The sequence below is a fragment of the Maylandia zebra genome, linkage group LG9, assembly GCF_041146795.1.
Source record: "Maylandia zebra isolate NMK-2024a linkage group LG9, Mzebra_GT3a, whole genome shotgun sequence".
NCBI classification, from domain to species: domain Eukaryota; kingdom Metazoa; phylum Chordata; class Actinopteri; order Cichliformes; family Cichlidae; genus Maylandia; species Maylandia zebra.
In genome coordinates, this window is record NC_135175.1 from 19,987,671 (window position 1) to 20,001,770 (window position 14,100).

Consider the following 14,100-nt stretch of genomic DNA (forward strand, 5'->3'; position numbering starts at 1 on the left):
TGCATATTTCTGCTATGACTCTTGATCCTAGTCTGCGATGACACCGGTAATGTCACCACCGGGTTCCCTGTGTCACAGGAACTATTGATATTGTTAGATGAGATTGGAGAGATGCTACCTGCCAGTTAAAGTGATGTAATGGGAAGGATGCTTCAGCATTACTCGTAACCCACCCTTTTCCCCCCTGTGGTGCATCATAGCAATAACTCCTCATGATCCAAACAACAGATCCGTGAGATCCATTTTATTTTTGATTATAGCTTCTGACATGTATTGATCCAGTTGAGCATGTACAGAATATTAATGTTAAAGCAACTCTATAGTGTTTTCGTACTCAGCCCACAGATTAAGGGTTTTTTGTGAGTTCGCATGTGATCGCATTAGTGAAAATTCCTCCAGAGGATGAAAACTAAGAGCCACTAGAAAGAGGAAATGAAAGGTGGAGCTGATAAATACAGTAATACTGACATTTTTCTTTAAATGAAATTGACTGTAGCAGTTTTTCCAGACATGTGAGCTAATTCGTGCAGATTGACAGTAATTGTTAATTTATTTTTGTCTTTAAAGTATTTGGTAACCCTTCCCTGACTCCTCTTAGATGCCAGGTATTGAAGTGTGTCGTGTGCAGCAGTTGAGAATGCCAAATATCACCTTTCCACATGGCTTCTAGCCGTGCAGTTGTGTAGCGTTCACGAGAGGAATCAGTTTACTCTTATGTCAGCACATGACATCACGTGAGTGAATTCCTTCGGCTGACTCACTTGGCACCTTCATGCAGAAGGACGACTGCGTGAGGCTACTGAAGCCTTTCATTTACTCCCCACCCCCCACCCCCCAGTGTAGCCAAATAACTTGGCAGAGTCCTTTTTAAAGTTACCATTGCATTTTATAATTACCCAAGTGGGAATATCATTTAAAATTGAAACCTTTTTTTCTGGATCTAATTAATTGTATGCCATGATTAAAAAGGTGCTCACTGTCTTCCACGATGTAATAGGCTTCACAATCCCCAAGGATATTATAAGACTGCAGACGACTAACTTGCAGTTTCACACTAACTTAATGTAAACTGTTAATGCTACAGTTGCAAGAAAATAAGGCCAGGCTTTCTGCTTCGTGATATGTCTTCACTTTACAACATGCAGATGTTGCATTATTGACTTAGAACATGTTCTAATATACCACAGTTACAGATTTAATTTATTTTTGTCCTGAGTTGTGCTGATTCACACTGTGGACTGTGGACCCCAATTCTGCTGTTATTTCTTTCATCAGGGAGAAGTGGATGATGCATAAAGGTTTCCTAGCATTAACGTCTTGCAGCAATGGCCTGAGGGACTCTCTGGACTGAAGCCAAGGTGAGAAGCAAAGCCAAAGCCAATTCTTGTTTAACGCAACTCTGCTGTGCAACATGGCAAATAAGCACTCCTCTCCAAACACAGAGAGACCAGATGTACTGATGATGCAAGGCTCAAACCTTCTTTTTTTTTCTTCAATCCTTAATAAGTTATTGGGGGGGGGGAGTTTAGATTTGTCTTCAAGCTTGTCTGAAAACAATCTTGCATGTCTTCTTCAGCACCTTGTTCATGTGTTCTATTATCTCCAGCTTCTTAGATCAGTTTTGTAGTTTTAAGAGAGGAGCAGCTACACAGTGAAGATTTTCGTTACAGGTTAGAGCTCCCTTTGGAGGGATCAGTCTGCCTGATGCAGATATTACTGGGAGATCGAGGCCTTCTTAACCGTCTCTCCTGATCTACCACAGCTCTTGCCTGACCCCTTTCTTTGTGTTTAACCCTTTAAGACCTAGCATAGAACCAAGTCCGCCAGAGCTTACTTTATATTTTTACATGCTGTAGTGCCATTTTTTGGGAGCATTTCAAGTTGCTATACATCAATACAACCATTATAGCCCAATTTTAATTATATGTATGCATTAAGTCCATAGTAACTACATAAATTGCAAAAAAGTGCAATAAACTATAAAAAAATTGAAAATCGTTTTTTGTTTTTTGTTTTTTTACATATACTTCTACTTGGAGAAATTTAATGGGTTTATCCCTCAAAACTTTAAATACAAAAAAGTTGCAAAAAATAGTTTACAACAACAGGAAATTTATTTTGAGTGTCTTCATAGTTTTATTTTTGAGATACACCAATTATTAAATACTGCAGAAAAAACAAACCTATGATGCAAATTTGCAAAAAAACAGCATGTGCATCAAAATAAACTATTTAAAGCAGTGCAATTTGAGTTCTAAGCATCCCAGAAACTATTCAGAAAAGCATAAAGTCAAACATAACTTTTAAAAACATCAGTATGGGCTTTTAAGGCCTACAAGTAAAAAAAACGACATTTTCCGTGAAAATGACGTCACTTCCAGTTTCGGGCAGGTCATGTCGGACATGCGATCGTTCGCGCTGACGTCTATTTCAATGTAGGAAGTTTTACGAACAGCTGATCGGATCGGCAAAGCGTGTTTCTGGAATATTATGTTTTTGTTCCTGCAAGCACTTTTTATGCAATTTTTGCAAAGCTATATGTGGAAGGAAACCGTGACCTAGGACAAGCTGATGGCATAAGATGTAAGTACAACTCCTCCGGTTTCATATGCAAAAAAAACTATTGCGCTAGCTTACATGGTTCCGGTTCTATGTGGGATTTAAAAATAGTTCTGCAAAACGGAGCGTGCCCGCTCCGACCGGCTTTAAAGGCTTAACAGTGTCCAGATTCAGCTGTTCTTGCAAGTGAGAGACCTTTTCAACCATTTTGTGTGTGAGGGGAGAGAATGTTGATGTTGATGAGGTCCGCCCCGAGTTCCTGAAGGCTCTGGACGTTGTAGGGCTGTCCTGGTTGACACGCCTCTGCAATGTTGCGTGGAGATCAGGGGCAGTACCTGTGGACTGGCAGACCGGGGTGGTGGTCCCCATCTTTAAGAAGTGGGACCGGAGGGTGTGTTCCAACTACAGGGGGATCACACTCCTCAGCCTCCCTGGGAAAGTCTATGCCAGGGTGCTGGAAAGGAGAGTTCGTCCATTAGTCCAACCTCGGATACAGGAGGAACAATGCGGTTTTCGTCCTGGTCGCGGAACACTGGACCAGCTCTTTATCCTCTCCAGGATACTTGAGGGTGCATGGGAGTTTGCCCAACCAGTCTACATGTGTTTTGTGGACTTGGAGAAGGCATTCGCCTGTGTCCCTCGGGGTGTCCTGTGGGAGGTGTTGCGGGAATATGGAGTGTCTGGCCCATTGCTACGGGCCATTCGATCCCTATACAACCGTTGCAAGAGCTTGGTTCGCATTGCCGGCAATAAGTCGGACTCGTTCCCGGTGGGTGATGGGCTCCGCCAGGGCTGCCCTTTGTCTCCGGTTCTGTTCATAATTTTTATGGACAGAATTTCTAGGCGCAGCCAAGTGGCGGAGGGCTTTCGCTTTGGTGGCCTCGGAATCTCATCTCTGATTTTTGCAGATGATGTGGTTCTGTTGGCTTCATCGGGTGAGGGCCTCCAGCTCGCACTGGAACGGTTCGCAGCCGAGTGTGAAGCAGCGGGAATGAGGATCAGCACCTCCAAATCTGAGGCCATGATTCTCAGCCGGAAAAGGGTGGAGTGCCCACTCCGGGTCGGGGATGAGTTCCTGCCCCAAGTGGAGGAGTTCAAGTATCTCGGGGTCTTGTTCGCGAGTGATGGGAGAAGGGAGCCGGAGATCGACAGACGGATTGGGGCTGCAGCTGCAGTAATGCGGACGCTGCACCGGTCCGTCGTGGTGAAGAGGGAGCTGAGTGTAAAAGCGAAGCTCTCAATTTACCGGTCGGTCTACGTCCCTACCCTCACCTATGGCCACGAGCTGTGGGTAGTGACCGAAAGAACGAGATCGCGGATACAAGCGGCAGAAATGAGCTTCCTCCGAAGGGTGGCTGGCCTCTCCCTTAGAGATGGGGTGAGAAGTTCGGCCATCCGGGAGGGGCTCAGAGTAGAGCAGCTGCTGCTCCACATCGAAAGGAGCCAGCTGAGGTGGTTCGGGCATCTGACAAGGATGCCCCCTGGGCGCCTCCTGGGTGAGGTGTTCCAGGCATGTCCCACCGGGAGGAGGCCCCGGGGCAGACCCAGGACACGCTGGAGAGATTATATCTCTCGGCTGGCCTGGGAACGCCTTGGTATTCCCCCGGATAAGCTGGAGGAGGTGGCTGGGGAGAGGGAGGTCTGGGCCTCTTTGCTTAGGCTGCTGCCCCCGCGACCCGGCCCCGGATAAAGCGGATGAAGATGGATGGATGGATGGATGGGAAAGAATGTTTTACTCTTGGAACCAGTACTACTACTACTAAGTTTCTGTTATTTTAAAGGTTACATTTCAGTTGGGGCCTGGGATTATTGTATTGCTCACTGTTCTTACACCATTTTCTGAGGGGATTCATCATCATAATAGTTTGCATAAGATGGCATGGTTTTGGTTGCTGTTGCTAAAACTGGATTTTCTTCTTCATGTTCTGAGTTTTGTTGTATTTTTGATGCAGCCTGCACTTGTTTAACGTAGCTACACTCTAAGTGTGTCTGTGTGGCTTGAATGCGCTGCCACGTGCTGATCCACAGTGGCACAGTGAATATTTAAAAAAAAAAAAAAAAAAAAAAAAAAGATGGTATGCAGTTCTCAGCACCGCACAGTACAGTTGCAAAATAAAGTTTGAGCTGTTGGAGTGCTCTGTTTTGTTCTCATCTACATCAAAGTCATAGTTTTAGACACACAATCAGACTAAACTATTAACATGAAACTCTAACTTTAGTAACTCCTTTCCTGCAGATACTTATTGCACAATTATTAGGAGGAATTTTAGACTGTTCCTGTTCCTTTTATACTTGAGTATTTGAGTGTTTTGTTTTGGGGTTGTTGTTTTTTTTGTTTGTTTGTGTGTTTTTTATTTTTTATTTTTATTGAATAGACCTTTCTGTCTTGCCAAAGCATCTTAGTTCAGTTAAGGTCAGTACTCTTCAATTCGGCCTTTCAAAAACCTGAATTTTATCCTTTTTAAACTTGTTCCACTCCTATGACAATGATGACTACATGACTTGTAGACATTCTTGGTGTCTTTTTTACTTCATGAATGCCAAAGTAATTAGAAATGCTTTTCTAACCTTTCTTAAATTTTATGCCACTTCCTCTGAGATCATTTGAAAATTCTGAGCGGTTGGTGGGAATTGTGCCTCAATCTTAAGACATGACATAAAAAATGGCTTAATCTAGAGGGAGGGGAACCTTCTGCAAGTCACACTTTCAGTAGCATCTCCTTGATTGGAACACCTGACTCTAGGGGGATTCATTAAAACAGAGATTTACGCACTTTCAGTACTTTCATCAGTGCATTTCTACAGTTGTGGTTTAGATGAAGATCAGGCTACATTTTATTGACCTTTGTAGAAACCGTGGTAATTCCTTTAGTACTGCCATATACAGCTGCAAGTAAATAATCAAGCAACTGATACTTCAAAGATCAGCTCATAGTTTCCCTACTTCCAGCTTCTTCCGTAATCGGATTTGTGCAGTGATATCTGAATCTCCTTTCTGGCATTGCTGTCAGCCACAGATGAATTGTTGACTGGATTGTTGTGGGGAGTCGCTTACTTATACCAGTTAATCAATTTCACCATCCCTCGATAGCTGACACTTCACTTCACCTATCTGACCAATCTTGTGTGTTTCTCGGACAGCCAGAAGCCAGCACTCTGTGCTTATTATACCGACAGACCTCTGCTTCGCATCCTGCGACATCCTGAAGTGACTGCCAGCGTTAAAAGATTGATGAGCGTGATCAGCTTTCAGTAAATGGGGACCGGGCTCTTGGTTGCACTCGGGCACTTTAGAGCCATTACCTTGCAGTGATTCTAGAGCGGACAAATGCTTGAGTGGGACTTGGTAGCAGGCAAATATCCTACCTCTCTGTTGATTTAATCAGCAGTGGTCTGTTTGTGTGTTTGTGTCTAACTTTTTGGACACATGTAATTTGAATAAAGAATTTACTTTGTTTACTGGCTAACCCTCATAACAATGGTTGTTTGAATGTCATGGTAAGCGTATAGGTGGGTAAGTGATTATGTTTTTGAGGAGAGAACTGAAAGTTAACCTTTGTTGCAGATTTGAACCACTCATTTGAACCACTAAACACAAGCCATTACACTCTGCAAACCTCCTCTTAAATGGGGAAAAAACAAAACAAAAGCCAAGACAAAACAAAACGTGCTGTGTTGCTGTCCCCTCTGTTCATTTACTGACTCTGAATTATTGTAATCACAGTTCACCATTGATTCCTCTACATGGAATATATCTACAGGGAAATACCCATCACTCAAGCGCCATTGTCATATTGCTCCAAAACACTAAATCCATCACCACATACATCCCTCCATCTCTTTTTGCCTTTTTCTCAGCCCAAGCCTAATATCACAACATCTGGTTTAAGGTAATAGCAGCTGTCAGCAGTTCACTGCAGACCCCACCCCACTGGGTATTTTGCTGATATTTATATTGTTTTTAAGACAAACGCATTTGTCTTTAATACCATCTTACATGATCCCGTCATGTTTCTTTGTGTTTTGGCACTCTCTGCACATCTTTTCACCCATCGCAAATATCGAGAGCATAAAATGAGAAGCCACGAGTCCTCTGTGCCCCTCCCCTTTCACTATTTCCCCTTCAGTTTGTGGGAAATAAATGGACCATGTTGCAGCGCTCCAGAAGCAGTCTTTATTGGTGCACTCTTGCTCTCCGTTTCTCTCTCAGGGGGCCTGTTGAACCAAGGAGCCAACTGAGGAGAGATTACACACCAGCGAGACAATGTTCAGTGCCCCACAGAGGCTTTGCACTTTCTGGAAGGGCTCTCATTATTATAGCGCAGGAGACTTCAAACGATTCCCCAGTAGCTTTTGATGCAGTTTGATGCATAGTCATGCCCAGCTCTCTGAGCTCCAGAATCACTGGGTGTGTCTCTATAATCAAAGCCCTGCTAACCCACATGATTACAGGAATGGCACACTGGCACATACCCTCTCCTCTTGGCAATCAGACACAGTCCCCCCCCCCCCCCCGCGTTGCATCCCTTTCCCCCATCATTATAGTATGACTAGAATGGGTGATTCAGTGTTTTTTAAAGGCCCCCTTTGGTGGCACACATTAAACCTGGTTCACCTTTTGTGGGTATATGAGCTGTATACTGTTAATAGTATTATAAACCCATTTAAGGTAGCAGAAACCGTTGCATTGTTAACGGTTTGGAAATACAGCTAAAAACATCAGGGTAGGGCTGGGCGATATGGCCCAAAATTCATATCTGGATATTCTTTAGTTGGATGGCGATATACGATATATATCGCGATTATTATATATTTTTTTTAAAGCCATAAAGTAAGAGCAAAAAGAGTTCTTAGTCATGCTGTGTCCCAGATCTCACACGGGCACTTTTATTATCATAGAGCGTAGATGTACATAAAAAAATTACTCAAATAAATTATCAGCATTTATTAAACAATAATGCTCCATAAATAAAATAAAACAATGTTGGTTTTGTGCATAACAAAAAGCTCGCAATTGTGCAGTCAAAATGTAAACTAAAAGACGCTGAGCATAATAACAAAGACAGATTTTGCAGCTGCTCTGTTCCCAAGTTCTACTGAGTGACTGACACCCTGACAGCAGTTATGGCGTTAAAGTCATTTTAACGAGATTAACGCTGACAGCACTAAAATCGTAATCTCCAAATGTTTTCTTTTTACCGACCAGCTCCTCTTTGATAGCTGCCGTGTCCATCTTGTCGTTGCCTGCAGGTGAAGCGATGGGGGAGGGGAAGTTGTGTTCAGTGAAGGAGAAAGGCGAGGCAGAGTAACATTATATAAACGATATTGTCACATAAAAATATATTGATATATTTATGTCTGTGAAGGTTCTCAGTCATCCAGGTCATCATAGTCTAAGGAGCTTGGAAAGAAAAGCGTCTGGACTTCTTTGAGTTGCTTGAAGACGTTTCACCTCTCATCCGAGAAGCTTCTTCAGTTCTAAGGTCAAATGGTGGGGAGTCCCAGATTTAAACCCAGTGGGAGTATCCCCCCCCAAATCTTTGGGGGGGAACTCCCAAGTGAAACGTCTTCAAGCAACTCAAATAAGTCCAGACGCTTTTCTTTCCAAGCTCCTTAGACATTGATATATTTAAAAACGCAATATATCGCCCAGCCCTACTTCAGGGTGTTGTAAATGTTTATAAAGTCCTATCTGAATTAAAATGCTCTTTCCCAGCCTCTCTGTGTGCATGAATGAAAGTTCAATTATTAAAATTGCTCAAAAGATTTCTCACATATTACCCCATAAAGGTGGAGATACTGCACATTAATCTATTCATCTTACTGTTTCCCAGCTGAGTCGCTGCAGAGCAAATTCCTCTGCTTCTGTGTATTCTTTAAGTGAAGTGTTTTGTATTGTGCCATTCTCTCCTCACAGATGCAGATAAATTCTGTTTTGTGCTGTGGATGTGCTCATTGCCATCTAATAGTGTATGTCATGTAAAGGTTGAAGCAGCTGAGTTTGATCAGAGGAAAGATGGTTGCCTCAAGCAGCAGAGGCAACCTTAGCAGCAGCCCCTCGTTGTCTCTTCAGTCCATCCTCGCCAGACTGGTTGGCTCCAGGTCCGTTGTGGAGAGTCTGCACTTAGGTGACACCTAAGATATAAGCAATGACACTCACCTATGAGCACCTCCCTCAAGTGCACAGAGTACTTTCAAAGTCAATTGATTTCTCCAGCTTTTTGCTTGCATTTGTTTTTTGGTTTATTTTTATTTACACTTTGGTGTTTTAATACGCTGGGAAGCATTACATATTTGCATTTCTGTCTAAGTTCTGACAAAATCAATAATTCTGATTAAAACTGATCGGATACTTTTATTGGAAAGTCATCAATGTTGTGTTGCTATGCTAGTGGGTGTGGCTGTTACAGAGGTTTAATTACCTGACCTTTAATTCAGCCTTGTGAATCAGCCACACAGATGCGCTAAAGATGTAAAACTGTAATGAAGTGTCAATTTGGGGCAGTGGGTAAGTGTTTACTGCACTTACATGAGCTGAGACCTAACAGCTTTCAAGTTGTGGAAAATCTGCATGGAAACGTGTGTTAGAGGACCTCAGTGACCACAGGATAATTTCCAAGTGCATTATTATGCAGGCATTATAGTTTCCACGGCCAGTGTGTGATGGCCGGCTTGTGTACGAGTGACGTTCTGTAATCAGATGGTACATGCAAGGCTGTCTGCAGGCGACCACATGCCAGAGGGTTTGTGAAAGACACTAGACCACAACACGTGCAGCAACTACTGCATGTGCCCTTGAGGAGAATTTCTCAAAGTGGATTTGAAAAGTATAGAACAGGAATGGCTGCATTTTCATGTTATATGGAATTGTACTTTCCCATTGATTTTTTTTTTTCCCCCTCCTCTCTCTCTCCTCCCAGCCCGCTGCAGCCAGCTGTAAAGTATGTAAAAGACATCCCCCTTTTAAACAAATTGATTCCAGATAGTCTCTTACAGTCTACAGGCTAATGTTTGTCATGGTTGCATGGTCTTCCTCATGATATAAAAAAACAAACAAACAAAACTGACTTGCTTACTACCATAGTTACTACTACACTCCCCATGATGCGGTATTGTTTGGCTTGTTTGAAAACTGATATAGTTAATCACAATGAGAAAAGTGAAAGACATTATACATGAAGTGGCAACCGTGGCGCTGGGGGTTGGGAAGCGCATCTGTAACCGGCAGGTCGCCGGTTCGATCCCTGGGCTCTCTGTCCTGGTCAAGACACTTTACCCTACCGCCTACTGGTGTTGGCCAGAGGGGCCGATGGCACAATATTGACATTTATTCTTTTACTATGTACTTTTTTTTTTTCTTTTTTTTTTCTGTCAGTCTGCCCCAGGGCAGCTGTGGCTACAGCTTGCCTCCACCAGTCTGTGAATGTGAGAGTGAATGAATAATGGAATTGTGAAGCGCTTTGGGTGCCTTGAAAAGCGCTATATAAATCCAATCCATTATTATGAAGTGTATAATGAAAAATTGGTATAAAAGGTTGTGTTAATCCAGTGTATACTGACATGTTAAAGAGGATTTCATGATCTAATTTTGATTATGATCCATGCCTTATAGTTGACAAATGTCAAGAGCAACAACACAAAAAAAAAGCATAAAATGACATTGTATAGCAAAGCAATTTTTTTTTTTTAATGAGATGTAGATTATGTCTTATTGTTATGAACCATTATGAAGTGCTATAGGTACATAAACTACAAATAGATGGTTTTAACCCATTGGTAGGAGGCCGCTAGGCAACATAATGACATCATAATTAGATGTGGGAATCACCAGAATGTTAATGTAACATGGAGTTGGTCTGCCATCAGTCTGCAACTGAATGGGGTCAAGTTGGCAATTACATGCAACTTGGAAAAGTATCTGATAATATAATAATTAGCTGTGATAACCCATCAAAAACGCATATCTGTTGCTGTCTACATACATAGGAATTCACATTTAATTATTACATTTGTGCTCATCAGCCTTCCCGTTCTATAGGAATATGACCAGAATACAGCCAGCAACCAGTTGTCTACATTTATAAATCAGTATTATTTGCAAACCTGTGGCCATCTCTCTGAGTGCAGTGGCAGTCAGTCCAAGTCATGCCGCGACTCTTTGCAGAAAGATTGCACAGGTTGCCTGGTAGGAGTCAATCGTTGCAACGCGAATACACATTTAGTCAACACAGCTCGTAGTCATTGGCAAAATGTGGGGGGGAAAAAAATCAGTACACTGACCAGGCAGCCATGAATTTTTGTTTGGTGGATGCAAGGAAATTGCTGATGAATTTTTACTCATTAACTTGCTCTGAATTAGGAGGTGTCTTTTTTGGTTTTGTGGGGTTGATTTTAATGTCAAGCCCTCTTGTTGCTACTATTCCCTGACTATTTTCATTTATTTAATGAAATACCAATATTTGGTGTCTGTGTATTGTTACAGTATCGCTATGTAAAATTCCACAACACTATTTTGTTTTTTATTTGTTGATTCTCATACATGTGTGCTAATTTGATTGTGCAACTCCTAATTGCGTAGGAAGAGTTCATGGAGAGGCCCAAATTTTGTGTATGGGCACACTTCTCTTTTCAATTTCACTTTCTTACTCCAGTGGACATGTGGTATGACCAGCTGAGGTACTATCCGTCAGTTCTGTAGCTCTTTTGGCTTGTGAAGAATATTTGTTTAGAAGTGGCCCAGCTCTCTTTTATTGTGACTGTGCGAATCTTGGCAAAACCTGCTTGGTCTTACACAGATGTCACACTGTGTATGACTAACATAAGGTAGCTTGTAATGAGTGATGGACCATATGTCTCAACTTACAGCACTAATGAACTAAATGAGCTGACAGCTTGATGAACTGAACATTTGATAGATGCCTTCCAGAATATGCCAATCACTCCCCTACATAATGAGGTTACTCTCTTATGCGGTCATTAATCTGTGTTGAGTCTCATCAGCCCTGTTATTGCAGAGTTTAACATAGCCTGCATTAAAATATCATTTAGTCCAATTAAATTGTTTTGAATTGCACTTCTCCCCTCGTGCTACTACCTAGTCTGCTACAAGCAAAATGCAAGTATGGTGGTAAATTATTTATTTATGTATTTATTTATTTTTTTAATTGAATAAAGCATATGCATATGGGAAGTCGGTAAGGATCACAGCAGAGTCGTTAGGCATAGCCATCCCTGCATTTGGAACTATAACTGTGATGTTCTGTGTTACCTCTGAGATCTCTGTCATCATAATTGTGTACATCACTTCAGGTCTGGGGGATGGGGATAAGAATTTATCATGCCAGAGACGCACTTGGGGAGCATGCCACTATTCTCTTCCTTCATACCTACTGTGTCCAAGAGCATTTAAGCTTTGAGGAGCTCTTCCCGAGGGGGTGATGTTGATAATTAAGTCAAATCTTAGCTCCTGTATAGTAAGTACTAACACCAGTGCCCAGCTGTTTATAGCTGCCCTGGGAACCAGCGCATTTTCCAGGATTAGAAATCCTTTCCTAGTTTGCCCATGTGAAGATCAGAGCCCTCCCCCAGCAACAAAAATGGCCTACCAGCCTGCTTGCCAGGGTGTCTGGCTGTCTGTATTGGTGTCATTGAGACGTGCCTTCTACATCCAGTCTCTCTTATTTGTCTCAACGTACAATGACCCATCATTACTGCCATGTCAAGGAGACGGAAGCAACCAATCATATCTGGCCTCGCGGGGCTGGTGGAGCCAATCAGGTCTAGAATTCCCATGGTAACTTGTGCCTGAAAGCCAGGGCACAGCCAATCGGAGCAGAGAGTGCCACTTAGCTATTAGGGTTTAATTGCCTGTTTCCGTTGTCATTAATAAAAGTTGTAACCTCTCTTTTTAGAGACTGTTATACATTCAGTGAACAGCACAGTGCCTCGGCATGAAAGCAGCCTAATGGCATTTGAAAGAGCGTAACACAAGGGCACATGCACAGTGACGTTTGTGTATCATGCTCTGTTCATTCACTGTACAGGCCAACAACAGTGCTCAAGTCGCTTGTCAACCGAATGTCTTTTACCCTTCAGATTCTCCTCTGTCTCTCTGGCCAATCATGACTGCTTCATCCATTTGTGCACAGACCCTACCATTAGCTTAAAGTAGGTCATTTCAGGCCAGGAGGGAGCCAGACTCAAGTTTGCATGGTCACTTTCTCTCCTTTTAGTTTAGCCTGCTTCTGACGAGCTTTTCCTTTCCACTCTGCTCTACATTGTGTTGTTTTCTGCTCTGTTCTTCCTTATGTAATGGCTGAGCAGTAAAGCGGCGTGTGTGTGTGTGTATGTCATAGCCGTTTCCATGGTTAGAGTGGCTGAGAGCGTAGAACAACACAGCATGCCCCAGTCTTGGGCACTGTAGTGAGGAAAGACTTTTCCATTTTCTTTCTCCAGGTTTGCCTGTTTCTTAGTCTTAATTGCCTTTAACCTCCCCTCCTTTGCTCTGTCAAACTCCGAAAGCAGAAAAAGGTGTAGTTAATCATGTTGCATGAGCCAACGCAATGTTGTTTTTTTAATGCATTTTTTTTATAAAGAAGGATATCCTTTTATGTTGAAACCCAAGTCCATTAGGCACCATCAGATGTTCAGATCAGGTGGTAATTAATAAGACATTACTCTGATCAATAATTGATTGTCTTTCATTTAGTGGCAGCCTATGGTTGCTTTCAGGGTTGGAGTAAAAGCAGCATTCAAAACGTGTTGGCATGTAGGGTTTGAGACAAATTCAGCAAAGTCTCAGCTTCCTTGTCAGTTCTGATAACACAAAACGGTCATAACATGATTTCTTACTCACTGAAAATCTTACAGTCTGTTCCATAAGTTCAGAGAGAACAGACAAGATATGATTCCTGCATTTACATTTTAAGCGACTCTTACAAACCAATGTGAAGCATTCTCAGAGGCACTTAAACAAAGAACACATGTTGTCATTGTAAACCCACTCTGCTCTTAATGTGCGCCAGCTTTGCTTTGGTTTTGTGTAACAAATGGGTTTTTCTTGGTACATGGTTGAGCGTGCAGTCTGGTGCTGTGGGCAAGGTGCTGTGTTCTCATTTCAGTCTCTCTAGGGAGAGCTCCACCATCAGAGAGAAATGATTGAATCTCTTTCTCTGCTCCATTTTCACTCATTTCTCCTGGAGTGGATCTGCCTGTGCCCCCAGCACATTGTAGAGTGTGCGTGTGTTGTATGCAGATTCCGATGTTGGCATGTATACAGGCCAGCATGGGTGTTCTTCACATTATATAGCTGCCTATGCTTGTAGTGCTGAAGCATTTCTTTCAAATGTAAAACTCTTCTTTTGTGCCTCTTTGTGTTCATTTTCCAGACGCTGATATGCATTGAGGATGAGTGGAGTCGGCGAAAACTCATCTGACCCTGGCAGGGCAGAGTCACGGAAACGCAAAGAATGTTCTGCTGAACTTCTTGGACCCAGGTATTTGGTCCCTTTAGGAGTTATGTTTTTGACATTTCTGCGAGTT

General features: G+C 42.5%; 1 protein-coding gene across 9 annotated transcripts in view; it reads left to right on the forward strand.

Moving 5' to 3' along the window:
• ncoa2 (nuclear receptor coactivator 2) overlaps nt 1-14,100 on the forward strand; it is a 62,908-nt gene that overhangs the window by 16,770 nt on the left and 32,038 nt on the right. For 8 of the 9 annotated variants that reach the window (XM_012917922.5, XM_012917921.4, XM_012917925.4 and 5 more), the window contains exons 2-3: nt 1,276-1,358; nt 13,947-14,054. In XM_012917922.5, coding sequence (XP_012773376.2) covers nt 13,966-14,054 — 89 coding nt within the window. In that variant the 5' untranslated portion in view covers nt 1,276-1,358; nt 13,947-13,965. The remainder of the gene's footprint in view (nt 1-1,275; nt 1,359-13,946; nt 14,055-14,100) is intronic. The other variant, XM_012917924.3, reaches the window with a different exon arrangement.